The sequence below is a fragment of the Pleurodeles waltl genome, chromosome 5, assembly GCF_031143425.1.
Source record: "Pleurodeles waltl isolate 20211129_DDA chromosome 5, aPleWal1.hap1.20221129, whole genome shotgun sequence".
In the NCBI taxonomy this organism is placed as follows: Eukaryota; Metazoa; Chordata; class Amphibia; order Caudata; family Salamandridae; genus Pleurodeles; species Pleurodeles waltl.
Genome location: NC_090444.1, coordinates 22648151 through 22668459, shown reverse-complemented (window position 1 = coordinate 22668459; position 20309 = coordinate 22648151). Strand labels below are relative to the sequence as shown.

Genomic DNA, 20309 nt, shown 5'->3' with positions numbered 1-20309 from the left:
AGTGGTTAGGGCTGTAAGGCCTGCTAGAGGGGTGTCTTACCTATACTGCATAGGCAGTGAGAGGCTGGCATGGCACCCTGAGGGGAGTGCCATGTCGACTTACTCGTTTTGTCCTCACTAGCACACACAAGCTGGCAAGCAGGGTGTCTGTGCTGAGTGAGAGGTCTCCAGGGTGGCATAAGACATGCTGCAGCCCTTAGAGACCTTCCTTGGCATCAGGGCCCTTGGTACTAGAAGTACCAGTTACAAGGGACTTATCTGGATGCCAGGGTCTGCCAATTGTGGATACAAAAGTACAGGTTAGGGAAAGAACACTGGTGCTGGGGCCTGGTTAGCAGGCCTCAGCACACTTTCAATTGTAAACATAGCATCAGCAAAGGCAAAAAAGTCAGGGGGCAACCATGCCAAGGAGGCATTTCCTTACACAACCCCCCCCCAAACGAAAGAGGATGAGACTAACCTTTCCCAAGAGAGTCTTCATTTTCTAAGTGGAAGAACCTGGAAAGGCCATCTGCATTGGCATGGGCAGTCCCAGGTCTGTGTTCCACTATAAAGTCCATTCCCTGTAGGGAGATGGACCACCTCAACAGTTTAGGATTTTCACCTTTCATTTGCATCAGCCATTTGAGAGGTCTGTGGTCAGTTTGAACTAGGAAGTGAGTCCCAAAGAGGTATGGTCTCAGCTTCTTCAGGGACCAAACCACAGCAAAGGCCTCCCTCTCAATGGCACTCCAACGCTGCTCCCTGGGGAGTAACCTCCTGCTAATGAAAGCAACAGGCTGGTCAAGGCCATCATCATTTGTTTGGGACAAAACTGCCCCTATCCCATGTTCAGAGGCATCAGTCTGCACAATGAACTGCTTAGAATAATCTGGAGCTTTTAGAACTGGTGCTGAGCACATTGCCTGTTTCAGGGTGTCAAAGGCCTGTTGGCATTCCACAGTCCAGTTCACTTTCTTGGGCATTTTCTTGGAGGTGAGTTCAGTGAGGGCTGTCACCATGGATCCATATCCCTTCACAAACCTCCTGTAATACCCAGTCAAGCCAAGGAATGCCCTGACTTGAGTCTGGGTTTTTGGAGCTACCCAGTCCAGAATAGTCTGGATCTTGGGTTGGAGTGGCTGAACTTGGCCTCCACCTACAAGGTGGCCCAAGTAAACCACAGTTCCCTGCCCTATCTGGCATTTGGATGCCTTGATAGAGAGGCCTGCAGATTGCCGAGCCTTCAAAACCTTCTTCAGGTGGACCAGGTGATCCTGCCAGGTGGAGCTAAAGACAGCAATATCATCAAGATAAGCTGTGCTAAAGGACTCCAAGCCAGCAAGGACTTGATTCACCAACCTTTGGAAGGTGGCAGGGGCATTCTTTAAACCAAAGGGCATAACAGTAAACTGATAATGCCCATCAGGTGTGGAGAATGCTGTCTTTTCTTTTGCTCCAGGTGCCATTTTTATTTGCCAGTACCCTGCTGTCAAGTCAAAGGTACTTAGAAATTTGGCAGCACCTAATTTATCAATGAGCTCATCAGCTCTTGGAATTGGATGGGCATCTGTCTTGGTGACAGAATTGAGCCCTCTGTAGTCCACACAAAACCTCATCTCTTTCTTTCCATCTTTGGTGTGAGGTTTGGGGACTAAGACCACTGGGCTAGCCCAGGGGCTGTCAGAGCGCTCAATTACTCCCAATTCCAGCATCTTGTGGACTTCCACCTTGATGCTTTCCTTAACATGGTCAGACTGTCTAAAGATTTTGTTCTTGACAGGCATGCTGTCTCCTGTGTCCACATCATGGGTACACAGGTGTGTCTGACCAGGGGTTAAGGAGAAGAGTTCAGGAAACTGTTGTAGGACTCTCCTACAATCAGCTTGCTGTTGGCCAGAGAGGGTGTCTGAGTAGATCACTCCATCTACTGTGCCATCTTTTGGGTCTGATGACAGAAGATCAGGGAGAGGTTCACTCTCTGCCTCCTGATCCTCATCTGTTACCATCAACAGATTGACATCAGCCCTGTCATGGAAGAGCTTAAGGCGGTTCACATGGATCACCCTCTTGGGGCTCCTGCTTGTGCCCAGGTCCACCAGGTAGGTGACCTGACTCTTCCTTTCTAGTACTGGGTAAGGGCCACTCCATTTGTCCTGGAGTGCCCTGGGAGCCACAGGCTCCAGAACCCAGACTTTCTGCCCTGGTTGGAACTCCACCAGTGCAGCCTTTTGGTCATACCAAAACTTCTGGAGCTGTTGGTTGGCCTCAAGGTTTTTGGTTGCCTTTTCCATGTACTCTGCCATTCTAGAGCGAAGGCCAAGTACATAGTCCACTATGTCCTGTTTAGGCTCATGGAGAGGTCTCTCCCAGCCTTCTTTAACAAGGGCAAGTGGTCCCCTTACAGGATGACCAAACAGAAGTTCAAAGGGTGAGAATCCTACTCCCTTCTGTGGCACCTCTCTGTAAGCGAAAAGCAGGCATGGCAAGAGGACATCCCATCTCCTTTTGAGTTTTTCTGGGAGCCCCATGATCATGCCCTTTAATGTCTTGTTGAATCTCTCAACTAAGCCATTAGTTTGTGGATGGTATGGTGTAGTGAATTTATAAGTCACCCCACACTCATTCCACATGTGCTTTAGGTATGCTGACATGAAGTTGGTACCTCTGTCAGACACCACCTCCTTAGGGAAACCCACTCTGGTAAAGATACCAATGAGGGCCTTGGCTACTGCAGGGGCAGTAGTCGACCTAAGGGGAATAGCTTCAGGATACCTGGTAGCATGATCCACTACTACCAGGATATACATATTTCCTGAGGCTGTGGGAGGTTCCAGTGGACCAACTATGTCCACACCCACTCTTTCAAAGGGAACCCCCACCACTGGAAGTGGAATGAGGGGGGCCTTTGGATGTCCACCTGTCTTACCACTGGCTTGACAGGTGGGGCAGGAGAGGCAAAACTCCTTAACCATGTTGGACATATTGGGCCAGTAGAAGTGGTTGACTAACCTCTCCCACGTCTTGGTTTGTCCCAAATGTCCAGCAAGGGGAATGTCATGGGCCAATGTTAGGATGAACTTCCTGAACAGCTGAGGCACTACCACTCTCCTAGTGGCACCAGGTTTGGGGTCTCTGGCCTCAGTGTACAGGAGTCCATCTTCCCAATAGACCCTATGCGTTCCATTTTTCTTGCCTTTGGACTCTTCAGCAGCTTGCTGCCTAAGGCCTTCAAGAGAGGGACAGGTTTCTTGTCCCTTACACAGCTCCTCCCTTGAGGGTCCCCCTGGGCCTAAGAGCTCAACCTGATAAGGTCCAAGCTCCAAAGGCTCAGTTCCCTCAGAGGGCAGAACTTCTTCCTGAGAAGAGAGGTTCCCTTTCTTTTGCTGTGTTGTAGTTGGTTTCCCAACTGACTTTCCCGTTCTCTTGGTAGGCTGGACCATTCTTCCAGACTCCAGCTCTACTTGTTCACCCTGTGCCTTGCATTGTGCTCTTGTTTTCACACACACCAGTTCAGGGATACCCAGCATTGCTGCATGGGTTTTTAGTTCTACCTCAGCCCATGCTGAGGACTCCAGGTCATTTCCAAGCAGACAGTCCACTGGGATATTTGAGGAGACCACCACCTGTTTCAGGCCATTGACCCCTCCCCATTCTAAAGTAACCATTGCCATGGGATGTACTTTTCTCTGATTGTCAGCGTTGGTGACTGTGTAAGTTTTTCCAGTCAGGTATTGGCCAGGGGAAACCAGTTTCTCTGTCACCATGGTGACACTGGCACCTGTATCCCTCAGGCCCTCTATTCTAGTCCCATTAATTAAGAGTTGCTGTCTGTATTTTTGCATGTTAGGCGGCCAGACAGCTAGTGTGGCTAAATCCACCCCACCCTCAGAAACTAGAATAGCTTCAGTGTGGACCCTGATTTGCTCTGGGCACACTGTTGATCCCACTTGGAGACTAGCCATACCAGTGTTACCTGGATGGGAGTTTGGAGTGGAACCTTTCTTGGGACAGGCCTTGTCTCCAGTTTGGTGTCCATGCTGTTTACAGCTATGACACCAGGCCTTTTTGGGATCAAAGTTTTTACCCTTGTACCCATTGTTTTGTGAAGAGGCTCTGGGCCCACCCTCCTGTGCAGGTTTTTGGGGGCCTGTAGAAGACTCTTTACTATTTTTAGTTTTGGTTGTCTCATCACCCTTCCCCTGGGGAGTCTTTGTGACCCCTTTCTTTTGGTCACCCCCTGTTGAAGTCTTGGACACCCTTGTCTTGACCCAATGGTCCGCCTTCTTTCCCAATTCTTGGGGAGAAATTGGTCCTAGGTCTACCAGATGCTGATGCAGTTTATCATTGAAACAATTACTTAACAGGTGTTCTTTCACAAATAAATTGTACAGCCCATCATAATTACTTACACCACTGCCTTGAATCCAACCATCTAGTGTTTTCACTGAGTAGTCAACAAAGTCAACCCAGGTCTGGCTCGAGGATTTTTGAGCCCCCCTGAACCTAATCCTGTACTCCTCAGTGGAGAATCCAAAGCCCTCAATCAGGGTACCCTTCATGAGGTCATAAGATTCTGCATCTTTTCCAGAGAGTGTGAGGAGTCTATCCCTACACTTTCCTGTGAACATTTCCCAAAGGAGAGCACCCCAGTGAGATCTGTTCACTTTTCTGGTTACACAAGCCCTCTCAAAAGCTGTGAACCACTTGGTGATGTCATCACCATCTTCAAATTTTGTCACAATCCCTTTGGGGATTTTTAACATGTCAGGAGAATCTCTGACCCTATTTATATTGCTGCCACCATTGATGGGTCCTAGGCCCATCTCTTGTCTTTCCCTTTCTATGGCTAGGAGCTGTCTCTCTAAAGCCAATCTTTTGGCCATCCTGGCTAACAGGAGGTCATCTTCACTGAGAGCATCCTCAGTGATTTCAGAAATGTGGGACCCTCCTGTGAGGGACTCACTATTTCTGACTAACACAGTTGGAGACAGGACTTGAGGGGTCCTGTTCTCCCTATTTAGGACTGGAGGAGGGACATTGGCCTCCAAGTCACTAATTTCTTCCTCTGTGAGGTCATCATCAGAGGGGTTGGCTTTTTCAAACTCTGCCAACAGCTCCTGGAGCTGAATTTTGGTAGGTCTGGAGCCAATGGTTATTTTTTTGATATTACAGAGAGACCTTAGCTCCCTCATCTTAAGATGGAGGTAAGGTGTGGTGTCGAGTTCCACCACATTCATCTCTGTATCAGACATTATTTTGCTAAGAGTTGGAAGACTTTTTAAAGAATCTAAAACTGTTTCTAGAATCTAATTTCAAACTTTTAACAAACTTTTAAACTCTAAAAAGACAATGCTAAACAGGGACTTAACACACAAGGCCCTAGCAGGACTTTTAAGAATTTAGAAAAATTTCAAATTGCAAAAATGAATTTCTAATGACAATTTTGGAATTTGTCGTGTGATCAGGTATTGGCTGAGTAGTCCAGCAAATGCAAAGTCTTGTACCCCACCGCTGATCCACCAATGTAGGAAGTTGGCTCTGTATGTGCTATTTCAAAGTAAGGAATAGCATGCACAGAGTCCAAGGGTTCCCCTTAGAGGTAAGATAGTGGCAAAAAGAGATAATACTAATGCTCTATTTTGTGGTAGTGTGGTCGAGCAGTAGGCTTATCCAAGGAGTAGTGTTAAGCATTTGTTGTACATACACCTAGGCAATAAATGAGGTACACACACTCAGAGACAAATCCAGCAAATAGGTTTTTGTATAGAAAAATATCTTTTCTTAGTTTATTTTAAGAACCACAGGTTCAAATTCTACATGTAATATCTCATTCGAAAGGTATTGCAGGTAAGTACTTTAGGAACTTTAAATCGTCAAAATTGCATGTATACTTTTCAAGTTATTCACAAATAGCTGTTTTAAAAGTGGACACTTAGTGCAATTTTCACAGTTCCTAGGGGAGGTAAGTATTTGTTAGGTTAACCAGGTAAGTAAGACACTTACAGGGCTTAGTTCTTGTTCCAAGGTAGCCCACCGTTGGGGGTTCAGAGCAACCCCAAAGTCACCACACCAGCAGCTCAGGGCCGGTCAGGTGCAGAGTTCAAAGTGGTGCCCAAAACACATAGGCTAGAATGGAGAGAAGGGGGTGCCCCGGTTCCGGTCTGCTTGCAGGTAAGTACCCGCGTCTTCGGAGGGCAGACCAGAGGGGTTTTGTAGGGCACCGGGGGGGACACAAGCCCACACAGAAATTTCACCCTCAGCAGCGCGGGGGCGGCCGGGTGCAGAGTAGAAACAAGCGTCGGGTTTGTAATGGAAGTCAATGGGAGATCTAGGGATCTCTTCAGCGCTGCAGGCAGGCAAGGGGGGGGTTCCTCGGGGAAACCTCCACTTGATCAAGGGAGAGGGACTCCTGGGGGTCACTCCTCCAGTGAAAGTCCGGTCCTTCAGGTCCTGGGGGCTGCGGGTGCAGGGTCTCTCCCAGGTGTCGGGACTTAGGATTCAAAAGAGTCGCGGTCAGGGGAAGCCTCGGGATTCCCTCTGCAGGCGGCGCTGTGGGGGCTCAGGGGGGACAGGTTTTTGTACTCACAGTCTTAGAGTAGTCCTGGGGTCCCTCCTGAGGTGTTGGATCGCCACCAGCCGAGTCGGGGTCGCCGGGTGCAGTGTTGCAAGTCTCACGCTTCTTGCGGGGAGCTTGCAGGGTTCTTTAAAGCTGCTGGAAACAAAGTTGCAGCTTTTCTTGGAGCAGGTCCGCTGTCCTCGGGAGTTTCTTGTCTTTTCGAAGCAGGGGCAGTCCTCAGAGGATGTCGAGGTCGCTGGTCCCTTTGGAAGGCGTCGCTGGAGCAGGATCTTTGGAAGGCAGGAGACAGGCCGGTGAGTTTCTGGAGCCAAGGCAGTTGTCGTCTTCTGGTCTTCCTCTGCAGGGGTTTTCAGCTAGGCAGTCCTTCTTCTTGTAGTTGCAGGAATCTAATTTTCTAGGGTTCAGGGTAGCCCTTAAATACTAAATTTAAGGGCGTGTTTAGGTCTGGGGGGTTAGTAGCCAATGGCTACTAGCCCTGAGGGTGGGTACACCCTCTTTGTGCCTCCTCCCAAGGGGAGGGGGTCACAATCCTAACCCTATTGGGGGAATCCTCCATCTGCAAGATGGAGGATTTCTAAAAGTTAGAGTCACTTCAGCTCAGGACACCTTAGGGGCTGTCCTGACTGGCCAGTGACTCCTCCTTGTTGCTTTCTTTGTTCCCTCCAGCCTTGCCGCCAAAAGTGGGGGCCGTGGCCGGAGGGGGCGGGCAACTCCACTAAGCTGGAGTGCCCTGCTGGGCTGTGACAAAGGGGTGAGCCTTTGAGGCTCACCGCCAGGTGTCACAGCTCCTGCCTGGGGGAGGTGTTAGCATCTCCACCCAGTGCAGGCTTTGTTACTGGCCTCAGAGTGACAAAGGCACTCTCCCCATGGGGCCAGCAACATGTCTCTGGTGTGGCAGGCTGCTGGAACTAGTCAGCCTACACAGACAGTCGGTTAAGTTTCAGGGGGCACCTCTAAGGTGCCCTCTGTGGTGTATTTTACAATAAAATGTACACTGGCATCAGTGTGCATTTATTGTGCTGAGAAGTTTGATACCAAACTTCCCAGTTTTCAGTGTAGCCATCATGGTGCTGTGGAGTTCGTGTTTGACAAACTCCCAGACCATATACTCTTATGGCTACCCTGCACTTACAATGTCTAAGGTTTTGTTTAGACACTGTAGGGGTACCATGCTCATGCACTGGTACCCTCACCTATGGTATAGTGCACCCTGCCTTAGGGCTGTAAGGCCTGCTAGAGGGGTGTCTTACCTATACTGCATAGGCAGTGAGAGGCTGGCATGGCACCCTGAGGGGAGTGCCATGTCGACTTACTCGTTTTGTCCTCACTAGCACACACAAGCTGGCAAGCAGGGTGTCTGTGCTGAGTGAGAGGTCTCCAGGGTGGCATAAGACATGCTGCAGCCCTTAGAGACCTTCCTTGGCATCAGGGCCCTTGGTACTAGAAGTACCAGTTACAAGGGACTTATCTGGATGCCAGGGTCTGCCAATTGTGGATACAAAAGTACAGGTTAGGGAAAGAACACTGGTGCTGGGGCCTGGTTAGCAGGCCTCAGCACACTTTCAATTGTAAACATAGCATCAGCAAAGGCAAAAAAGTCAGGGGGCAACCATGCCAAGGAGGCATTTCCTTACAGAATGTCACTGCAAATCCCTGGTCCTCTAGTTCACACAGACCCCAGACCTAAAACCCTAGAGGGCTGCAGACCAGCAGCCTGTGGGACAACTGTACAATGATGGGCTGCAATCTTATCAGCGCAAGTGATCAGAGCTGCTCCTCTACCAACAACAGCTTGGCTCAAGATGATTGTACTGATCTCAACTTCATGAACTCATGGCCATTATGCCATATTATTGGTAGTGAAGATGAAACAGCAGGTTAAGCACTCGCTGAAGAGTCCTGATGAGCCTGATGAGACCTACAAGTCATAGGGTTGACTCTAGCCAAGGAAAGCTCAAACAAGAAGGTAGATAGGACTTACGCATGGAGCAGTTATCACGTTCTCTTCCAGCACAGTTTCGTAGATGGTTGGGATACGGTGCTCCTGCTGTCTTAGTCCAGGAGTAGGACTCTGGGGAGGTTATGATGCAGCCTGTAATCACACAAGTACAACATTCAGCTTCTACACTAAAACTGACTCACAACACAGTCAAGAAGATTTTTTTCACTTTGGAGTTATGGCATGCACAGTCTCCAGTTGTGGCAATAGATATTAGGGATATATAAACCGTTATCAAGAGGTTTCCTTGGTTACCTCATTGTCCTGGATATTGTCTGACTTTTCAGATAGTGTTTATCTCGCACCCCTTTTTCTGAAGCACTGGGGTATGGACTTCCTTTATGTACACAAGCGTGATTTTTTTTTTTTTGTATTATCGTTGGTTTCCTTTATTCTTTTTTGACAATTGTTGAGTGTGTGTGTATGTGTGTGTATATATATATATATATATATATATATATATATATATATATACTGACCTACCCTATTTGATGCGTCAGCTTTGAAGTAGTCTTTTTTTTTTTAAGACAAACGTGTTGGGTGTTTTTTTCTTTGCTTTGAATTTGGTACAGAACAGATGGAGTCAACGACCACAATCTGGAATTCTTATTCTTAGGGCTCCTTGTATATCACATTGAACATGTGGAGACAAAGTTAGTAATGTGGACTGTCTAGATGGGTATAACATCCCACTGATATTCCTATATGGTCTTTTTTTTTTTTTTCATTTAACTTTATTTCGGTAAGTAAAAACATACCATAAAAGTACAATACAAGCATCATAAATTGTTAATTTTTTTAATTGGTAGAACACTAAAAAATATAAGCACAGTAAAAATATAAAAGAGATAATAAAGAGTTAAAATTCGAACAGAATGATCACAATATATATCTCCTGAATTTAGAGTGTACCACACAACAAGGACCCTATTCCCTATGCCCATAGTTGTTCAATAATGCAATAAAACAGTGTCTTAATATTAAAAGTTAAATACTAAAATCAGACATCAAAAAGTCAATTAAAGTGCATACATAGATCTAAAAATTAACTACCCAGTCTTATTCTTTAAAATTGCTAGTCTGAGGCGCCTGATTGATTCAAGGAATTTTGCCACTGGTAAAACTACCTCGGCAGATGGATCAGATTTAAAAATTCTCTCAGCATACAAATGAGACCTGGCGCCTATAGATTTGCAGAGCGGGATAATCCAACAAACTCTTTGTTTGTGATATGCATGACAATAAAAGAGAACATGTGAAATAGACTCTTCACGTTGGCAGCCCATCGGGCAGAGCTTGGAACTATTAGTGGAACAATGCCAATTGTACGTTAGGGAACACAGAGGGAGGGACCCTATTCTGAATCTAACAAAAAGAGCTCGCGCAAATGGAGATAATGCTATATCCATATAAGGTTCAAATTCATAGTGGCATTTGAGTAATAAATAATTATCAGACATTGACAGCGGAACAATCTTAGTAAATTGCACAATCTAAGCGTTGTGCCAAAAAGCATCCTTCAGTAGCTGCACAGCATTTTTAGGAATGGAAGAAGGGTCCAACCAATAGGACCCGAAACCTAGATGGAATAAGGATTCTTTGACATAGGTACACCATTTCGTTTTACTGATAGTGTTACTGCCCACCAATTTGAGAAGCCCACAACGAAATGGAGAAAGGGCATCTGTTATCCAGAGCCGGATCCAATATAGCAAGGGCCTTAAAGCAGCAAGCTGCGAAATAGAAAAAAGATTTAAATCCATACGGATGGGCAGAGATGGAGTGCTAGAAGGAACATTTAACAATGATTTAAAAATTGATTTTCCGCCCTTTCCAAATCCGCCAGGTTACAATGGCCCCAAAGTTCAGCACCATATAAGACTGCCCCCGGGCTTGGAATTTATATATTTCAAGGGCGGGAGACATTGCAAACTTGGGAGATCTAGAAGCAAATCTTACAATGCCACCCGCCCTTTGCTTCAGGCACAATAAGGATTTCTGGCGGTGTGCATGCCAAAGGTGTGAGTCTTCCAGTTTGATACCTAAGTAGTCAAAAGTGCCCACTCTTTCCAAAGGAGCACCATCTAGGTATACTGGTCTCTTCATTTTGCACCTACTGTCCCCTAAGACCATATACTTTGTTTTTGCCGAGTTGATTTCCAACCCATGGTCTTTGCAAAACTCCAAAAATCGTGATGGCAATCTGGAAAGGCCCATGGCAGTTCGCAAGAGTAACAGGGTGTCGTCTGCAAACAGTAGACAGGGGAACTTCTGGCCACCCAAATTCGGGGCATCACCATAACAATCTAAGAGGTATGGGATGCAAGCGTTGATAAACAATAAGAATAGGGTGGGCGCAAGGACGCACCCCTGCCTCACACCTCGCGTTGTAGAAAAAGCTGGGGTCAAGTCACCAGCCGAACCCCAGCGCACTCTGGCGTAGTTGTCAGAATAAAGATCTTGGATAACATTAATCAAAGAACCCGGAACTCCAATACTGCTCAAGACCTCCCAGAGCTTAGCACGCGGGACAAGGTCAAACGCAAATTTCAAATCGACAAAGGCCACAAATAAATGGCCTTTGTCTGCGTCTACGGTCTTCCACTTGATGGTAGTAAATCGGAAGCCTGATCGATGGTACTGACCTTGTCCCGGAAACCAGCCTGGAGATGGCTTAAAACCTGATTTTTTGTTATCCAGTGTTTTAATCTGGATAACAACTTGTAAGGAAATGCCTCCTTGGCATGGTTACCCCCTGACTTTTTGCCTTTGCTGATGCTATGTTTTGATTTGAAAGTGTGCTGAGGCCTGCTAACCAGGCCCCAGCACCAGTGTTCTTTCCCTAACCTGTACTTTTGTTTTCACAATTGGCACACCCTGGCATCCAGGTAAGTCCCTTGTAACTGGTACCCCTGGTACCAAGGGCCCTGATGCCAGAGAAGGTCTCTAAGGGCTGCAGCATATCTTATGCCACCCTGGGGACCCCTCACTCAGCACAGACACACTGCTTGTCAGCTTGTGTGTGCTGGTGAGGACAAAACGAGTAAGTCGACATGGCACTCCCCTCAGGGTGCCATGCCAACCTCACACTGCCTATGCAGTATAGATAAGTCACCCCTCTAGCAGGCCTTACAGCACTAAGGCAGGGTGCACTATACCATAGGTGAGGGCACCAGTGCATGAGCACTGTGCCCCTACAGTGTCTAAGCAAAACCTTAGACATTGTAAGTGCAGGGTAGCCACAAGAGTATATGGTCTGGGAGTCTGTCATACACGAACTCCACAGCACTATAATGGCTACACTGAAAATTGGGAAGTTTGGTATCAAACTTCTCAGCACAATAAATGCACACTGATGCCAGTGTACATTTTATTGTAACATACACCCCAGAGAACACCTTAGAGGTGCCCCCTGAAACCTTAACCAACTAACCATGTAGGCTGACTGGTTTTAGCAGCCTGCCACTCTCGAGACATGTTGCTGGCCACATGGGGAGAGTGCCTTTGTCACTCTGTGGCTAGTAACAAAGCCTGTACTGGGTGGAGATGCTTATCACCTCCCCCTTGCAGGACTGTAACACCTGGCGGTGAGCCTCAAAGGCTCACCCCCTTTGTTACAGCACCACAGGGCATTCCAGCTAGTGGAGTTGCCCGCCCCCCTCCGGCCACGGCCCCACTTTTGGCGGCAAAGCCGGAGGAGATAATGAGAAAAACAAGGAGGAGTCACTGGCCAGTCAGGACAGCCCCTAAGGCAACCTGAGCTGAAGTGACTCTGACTTTTAGGAATCCTCCATCTTGCAGATGGAGGATCCCCCCAGTAGGGATAGGAATGTGACCCCCTCCCCTTGGGAGGAGTCACAAAGAGGGTGTAGCCACCCTCAGGGCTAGTAGCCATTGGCTACTGCCCTCCCTGACCTAAACACACCCCTAAATTCTGTATTTAGGGGCTCCCCTGAACCTAGAAGCTCAGATTCCTGCAACCTAAGAAGAAGAGGACTGCTGAACTGAAAAACCCTGCAGAGAAGACAGAGACACCAACTGCTTTGGCCCCAGCTCTACCGGCCTGTCTCCCCCCTTCGGAAGAAAACTGCTCCAGCGACGCTTTCCCCAGGACCAGCGACCTCTGAATCCTATGCGTTTTGGGCACCACTTTGACCTCTGCACCTGACCGGCCCTGAGCTGCTGGTGTGGTAACTTTGGGGTTGCTCTGAACCCCCAACGGTGGGCCACCTTGGACCCAAACTTGAACCCCGTAGGTGGTTTACTTACCTGAAAAAATAAACTCTTACTCCCCCCAGGAACTGTTGAAAATTGCACTGTCTAGTTTTAAAATAGCTATATGTGATTTATGTGAAAACTGTATATGCTATTTTGCTAATTCAAAGTTCCTAAAGTACCTACCTGCAATACCTTTCATTTGAAGTATTACATGTAAATCTTGAACCTGTGGTTCTTAAAATAAGCTAAGAAAATATATTTTTCTACACAAAAACCTATTGGCCTGGATTTGTGTCTGAGTGTGTGTTCCTCATTTATTGCCTGTGTGTACAACAAATGCTTAATACTACCCTCTGATAAGCCTACTGCTCGACCACACTACCACAAAATAGAGCATTAGCATTATCTCTTTTTGCCACTACCTTACCTCTAAGGGGAACCCTTGGACTCTGTGCATGCTATTCCTTACTTTGAAATAGTACATACAGAGCCAACTTCCTGTACATACTGTGTGTGACTTTGACATTGGTGTTGAGTGTTGGCTTTTATTAGCCAATCGTCTAGATACGGGAATACATGCATGTGATGTCTCCTTATATGAGATGCTACTGCAGCTAGGTTTTTTGTAAATACTCTGGGTGCTATTGTTATCCCGAAGGGCAATACTTTGAATTGGTAATGGTTTCCCTGTATTACAAATCTGAGGTACTTCCTGTGAGATGGATGAATGGGTATGTGAAAATACGCATCTTTTAGATCCAGTGTTGCCATGTATTCTCCTTGTTTTTGTAAGGGAACTACGTCCTTGTTTTGCTAGTAGTGCTTGCACCTCTATTTGTAGTAGGTGTAGATGTTGTGCTGACATTTTGTGCGTTCTTGGGGGAAAATCTGGAGGGAAATTTGTGAACTCTATGCAGTAACCATGTTGGATAATTGATAGAACCCCTGTGTCCGTGGTAATGTCTGCCCAATTGTTGTGGTATTTTGTTAATCTCCCCCCACTGGTGATGTGTGTTGGGGGAGTGTGACATTGAAGTCACTACTTGCTACTAGGGGTCTGCTTGGCAGGCTGAAATTGTCCCCTTCCTCTTGGGAACTGTCCCCTGTAGGAACCACAAAACCCCCCTCTCTGGTACTGAGACTGGTAAGTGAGTTTTGTTTGGGAGGTGGATGGCTCTGGGGTTTGGTGTCTAAACCCTCCCCTAAACTGTGGCTTCCTAAATGTCCCCCTATATTGAGAAGAATAGAACACGCCCATGGCTTTGGCCGTGTCTGTGTCTTTTTCATCTTTTCTATTGCGGTGTCCACCTCCGGCCCGAAGAGTTGGTGTTGGTTGAACAGCATATTTAATATCGCCTGCTGTATCTCTGGCTTAAACCCAGAACTTCATAGCCATGCATGCCCCCTGATACTAACTGCTGTATTGACAGTCCGTGCTGCTGTATCAGCAGAGTCCAGTGCAGAGCAGATCTGGTTGTTGGAAATGGCCTGTCCCTCCTCCACCACCTGTTGAGCACGCTTTTGATGCTCCTTTCGTAGATGTTGGATAATATCCTGCATCTCGTCCCGATGTGCTCTGTCGTAACAGGCCAGGAGGGCTTCTGAATTGGCGATACGCCACTGATTGGCCGCTTGCGATGCCAATCTTTTCCCTGCCGCATCAAACTTATGGCTCTCTTTGTCAGGGAGTGGCACATCCCCTGACGATTGTGAATGTGCCCGCTTTCTTGCGTCCCCCACTACAACTGAGTCCGGAGGGAGCTGTTGTGTAATAAACACCGGGTCCGATGGGGGAGGTTTATATTTTTTCTCAACCCTTGGTGTGATGGCCCTTCTTTGCACTGGTTCTTGAAAAACCTGTGTGCATGCTTAAGCATGCCCAGTAACATTGGCAGGCTTTGATACAAAGCATGCGTGGATGCCAGAGTGTTAAACAGAAAGTCATCCTCCACTGGTTCTGAATGCATTGTAACTTTATGAAATGTTGCTGCTCTTGCCAGTACTTGTGTATAAGACTTGCTATCCTCTGGAGGTGAAGGTTTTGAAGGATAGCACTCAGGTCTGTTGTCCGAAACTGGTGGGTCGTATAGATCCCAAGGGTCTGCATCGTCCTGCGTCATCCCAGTATGTGTGGGTGACTGTGCCATTGGTGTACCCACTGGTGACATTTGTGGCGAGTGAAGTGGAGACGTTTGTGGTGAGAACTGAGAGAGTGGTGACTTTTCTCTAACCACTTTGGCTTTTGGTTGCTCAGTCTCATGAAAGGCCAATTTTCTCTCAAACTTGAGCAGAGGGATGGTTTGTATTTTTCCCTGTCTTTTTGGATTTGTAGCCTTGGTTGAGTCTGGTCAAGCTCTTCCAAATCCAATTCTTGCTCGAATCTGTGCCTCTCCTTGAGTTGTTGAGAGCCCCTGCTTTTCCGTATAGGAAGTCTTTTTCGGCTCCGAAGCCGTTTTTTTCGGTACCGAAATCCCCATGGATACTGTCAGTCTCGGCTCCCTGAGGCTTTTCCGAGGCTTGCTCGACTCAACCACACAATGTCGACTCTTTTCGGTGCCGGTTTCTCGACCTGAGTAGGAAGACTTCGGCACTATCTTGGCCTTTTTCGGTGCCGATGATGGTATTTGATCACTGCCTTTTTTGTGGGTCGAGCCATGGCCTTCCGGCAGTGGCGTCCCAAAGGCCTTTTGTTTCTTTAATTGACTTTGGGTCTGGGACGGGGCAGGTGTACTCACTTTTTGTGCCGCCATCGGTGGCCGTTCCCCGTCGGAGTCATCCGATTCCAAACCTTGAATCTAAATTCTAATTCTTCCTCCTCGACGTCGATGTGTTGTGTCGACTTCGATGCCATCTGCAAACGTCTTGCGCGTCAATCTCTTAAGGTCTTTTTGGATCGAAAAGCTTTACAGGCCTCACAAGTATCCTCCCTGTGTTCTGGCGACAAACACAGATTACAGACCGATGCTGGTCTGTATAAGGATACTTGATGTGACACGTCAGACAGAAACGGAAGGGGGTCCGGTCCATGAGTCTTCGACAACGGGTGTGGTCAGGCCAACCAGGCCTCGGTTAAGTGCAGAAGCCCCGAAGGACCGCCGAAGCGGTTGTGTCGTCGGTGCCGGTGTATTTATACTAAAACCAGTCCCAAACGCAAACAATACCGACAGATTTCAATGTTTTTCTAAGTTTTCCCGATTCGAATTACGGAGCGAAGAGGAACACGTCCGAACCCGATGGTGGAAAGAAAACAATCTAAGATGGAGCCGACGCCCATGCGCAATGGAGCCGAAAGGGAGGAGTCACTCGGTCCCGTGACTCGAAAAGACTTCTTCGAAGAAAAACAACTTGTAACACTCTGAGCCTAACACTAGATGGCAGGAACAGTGCACAGCATGTGTATCTGAAGCTACACATACCATCGAACATATATATGTTCATATGCATGTATATATACTGACCTACCCCCTATTTTATGCTTATCCTTTGAAGTAGTGTTTTTATTTTTTATTTTTAAAGAAAAACATGTGTTGGGTGCTTTTTCTTTGCTTCAAATTGGTACAGAACAGATGGAGTCAAAGACCACAATCTGGAATTCTTATTCTTAGGGCTCCTTGTATATCACATTGAACATGTGGAGACAAAGTTTGTAACGTGGACTGTCTAGATGGGTATAACATCCCACTGATCTTCCTATATTCTTGTATGGTCTTGTTATACAAATAAACATGGAGATTTGTTTAAAAATGCATTGAATTGCAAATTCAGAATTTGAGTCATGTTGAGTAAGATTGCTGGCTTGTGCTCTGGACGTCTGTTCATTATAGAAATCTGTTCTGTGTTAGGTCAGGTGAGCGATGAGAGCTGAAGTCCCTGGTCTAGAACTTCAAGAGGTGTCTTCAAGAGCGATTCTCATATTGATTACGAACAGCGGAAAGAACGAGAATCAAGCATCTATACGTGGGCTTTTGTGAGAGGATTTATGTAGCGTCTGGGTTGAGAATCAATAAGGACGACATTGTTACAGCACGCGAGTGTCCTCATATGCCAGGGTCTGGGCTACGAAATGTATGTGTGTGTAGGAAAGTTGATTATTTATGGTCTGGTGTGAGGCCTCACCATGCAATAATGTCACAACCTTTATCATCTGCAGTTAGGTTTCCTTAAGTAAACCCGTAGCTCAGTCCTGGGCAGCTGCGGCACAGAGCAGTCAGTCTTAGTCAAAGGAACACCAGGTAAGTGAGAAACATGACCGTATTTTATCTTACTCTAGGTACCAAAACAACAACAATCTATCAAAGGGAACCGGAGATATGACTGTTAAGAGGTAAATTAATTCTTTCAAATTCCAATAAATCTTTGTAATCAGCGACGTCAGGAGGCGGAAGAACTGGACATTTGATAGGAAACTGCTTCTAGACCCCCCTACATCGAACATATGAAAGAACGGAGAGTGGACCTTTTGGAGGTGAACAGCAATAGTGCCACCGGAGGGACAGTCTGGGGTTCAGTTAAAGTGGGACTCGGGTACGGAACTATCAGCTTCTTCTCATACAGAAGGAAGCAGCAGGCCACAGAGGTTGGAGCATTGCATGCAGAGGTTCTAGACTTAGAAGCAAAACACATGAAGCTTATTATCGGTGGGCAGAACGACCAAGAGATACAGCAGAAAATGGGGGTGATACAGGCTAGGATTAATAGCTGTTACTGAAGAGCTATTGTAGAAACGTTCCTGGCTCGCAGAATTGAGCGCTATGAGTATGAAGAGACTATAGGCAGATTGCTGGCACTTCGCATTCAAACAGCAAGAAGTAAATAGGGGCATTGACACTACAGAAGGGAAAGATGGTAAACTGGCTGACAGTCCCAACACCATAATTAAAGTTTTCGAAGAATATTATAGAGAATTATATCAGGAATCAAAATCTCCCTCTCTAGCTCAGATGGAAGAGTTTCTAGGGGAAATTAGTAAAGACTATCTAGACAGCGAGGAGGTTAAAGCACTGAAGTCTGCCATAACTTTTTACGTTAGAGAAGCCCTTGAAACCCGAGCATCTAAGAAAGCTGCAGTGTCTGATAAGCTCCCAGTAGGAAGCTGGCCCAGTGTGTGGTGTTACACCTTATACTGGGTCCAGGCAAACCTTATAAGATAGTGTTACAGTGTCTAGATAGCCAAGGCTCTCTATAGGTGTAGGAAGTTGGCTCTGTATGTGCTATTTCAAAGTAAGGAATAGCATGCACAGAGTCCAAGGGTTCCCCTTAGAGGTAAAATAGTGGTAAAAATAGATAATACTAATGCTCTATTTTGTGGTAGTGTGGTCGAGCAGTAGGCTTATCCAAGGAGTAGTGTTAAGCATTTGTTGTACATACACATAGACAATAAATGAGGTACACACACTCAGAGACAAATCCAGCCAATAGGTTTTGTTATAGAAAAATATCTTTTCTTAGTTTATTTTAAGAACCACAGGTTCAAATTTAACATGTAATATCTTGTTTGAAAGGTATTGCAGGTAAGTACATTAGGAACTTTGAATCATTTCAATTGCATGTATACTTTTCAAGTTATTCACAAATAGCTATTTCAAAAGTGGACACTTAGTGCAATTTTCACAGTTCCTGGGGGAGGTAAGTTTTTGTTAGGTTTACCAGGTAAGTAAGACACTTACAGGGTTCAGTTCTTGGTCCAAGGTAGCCCACCGTTGGGGGTTCAGAGCAACCCCAAAGTCACCACACCAGCAGCTCAGGGCCGGTCAGGTGCAGAGTTCAAAGTGGTGCCCAAAACGCATAGGCTAGAATGGAGAGAAGGGGGTGCCCCGGTTCCGGTCTGCTTGCAGGTAAGTACCCGCGTCTTCGGAGGGCAGACCAGGGGGGTTTTGTAGGGCACCGGGGGGGACACAAGCCCACACAGAAATTTCACCCTCAGCGGCGCGGGGGCGGCCGGGTGCAGTGTAGAGACAAGCGTCGGGTTCGCAATGTTAGTCTATGAGAGATCTCGGGATCTCTTCAGCGCTGCAGGCAGGCAAGGGGGGGGTTCCTCGGGGAAACCTCCACTTGGGCAAGGGAGAGGGACTCCTGGGGGTCACTTCTCCAGTGAAAGTTCGGTCCTTCAGGTCCTGGGGGCTGCGGGTGCAGGGTCTCTCCCAGGCGTCGGGACTTTAGGTTCAAAGAGTCGCGGTCAGGGGAAGCCTCGGGATTCCCTCTGCAGGCGGCGCTGTGGGGGCTCAGGGGGGACAGGTTTTGGTACTCACAGTATCAGAGTAGTCCTGGGGTCCCTCCTGAGGGGTTGGATCGCCACCAGCCGAGTCGGGGTCGCCGGGTGCAGTGTTGCAAGTCTCACGCTTCTTGCGGGGAGCTTGCAGGGTTCTTTAAAGTTGCTGGAAACAAAGTTGCAGCTTTTCTTGGAGCAGGTCCGCTGTCCTCGGGAGTTTCTTGTCTTTTCGAAGCAGGGGCAGTCCTCAGAGGATGTCGAGGTCGCTGGTCCCTTTGGAAGGCGTCGCTGGAGCAGGATCTTTGGAAGGCAGGAGACAGGCCGGTGAGTTTCTGGAGCCAAGGCAGTTGTCGTCTTCTGGTCTTCCGCTGCAGGGGTTTTCAGCTGGGCAGTCCTTCTTCTTGTAGTTGCAGGAATCTAATTTTCTAGGGTTCAGGGTAGCCCTTAAATACTAAATTTAAGGGCGTGTTTAGGTCTGGGGGGTTAGTAGCCAATGGCTACTAGCCCTGAGGGTGGGTACACCCTCTTTGTGCCTCCTCCCAAGGGGAGGGGGTCACAATCCTAACCCTATTGGGGGAATCCTCCATCTGCAAGATGGAGGATTTCTAAAAGTTAGTCACCTCAGCTCAGGACACCTTAGGGGCTGTCCTGACTGGCCAGTGACTCCTCCTTGTTATTCTCATTATCTTCTCCGGCCTTGCCGCCAAAAGTGGGGCCTGGCCGGAGGGGGCGGGCAACTCCACTAGCTGGAGTGTCCTGCTGGGTTGGCACAAAGGAGGTGAGCCTTTGAGGCTCACCGCCAGGTGTGACAATTCCTGCCTGGGAGAGGTGTTAGCATCTCCACCCAGTGCAGGCTTTGTTACTGGCCTCAGAGTGACAAAGGCACTCTCCCCATGGGGCCAGCAACATGTCTCGGTTTGTGGCAGGCTGCTAAAACTAGTCAGCCTACACAGATAGTCGGTTAAGTTTCAGGGGGCACCTCTAAGGTGCCCTCTGTGGTGTATTTTACAATAAAATGTACACTGGCATCAGTGTGCATTTATTGTGCTGAGAAGTTTGATACCAAACTTCCCAGTTTTCAGTGTAGCCATTATGGTGCTGTGGAGTTCGTGTTTGACAAACTCCCAGACCATATACTCTTATGGCTACCCTGCACTTACAATGTCTAAGGTTTTGTTTAGACACTGTAGGGGCACAGTGCTCATGCACTGGTACCCTCACCTATGGTATAGTGCACCCTGCCTTAGGGCTGTAAGGCCTGCTAGAGGGGTGTCTTACCTATACTGCATAGGCAGTGAGAGGCTGGCATGGCACCCTGAGGGGAG

The 20309-nt window shown here is 47.4% G+C and overlaps 1 protein-coding gene across 3 annotated transcripts in view; it reads right to left on the bottom strand.

Moving 5' to 3' along the window:
• The window catches only part of LOC138295304 (zinc finger protein 37A-like), a 199248-nt gene that overhangs the window by 4575 nt on the left and 174364 nt on the right, over positions 1-20309 (bottom strand). For all 3 annotated transcript variants that reach the window (XM_069233515.1, XM_069233517.1, XM_069233516.1), the window contains one exon: positions 8541-8651. In XM_069233515.1, coding sequence (XP_069089616.1) covers positions 8541-8651 — 111 coding nt within the window. The remainder of the gene's footprint in view (positions 1-8540; positions 8652-20309) is intronic.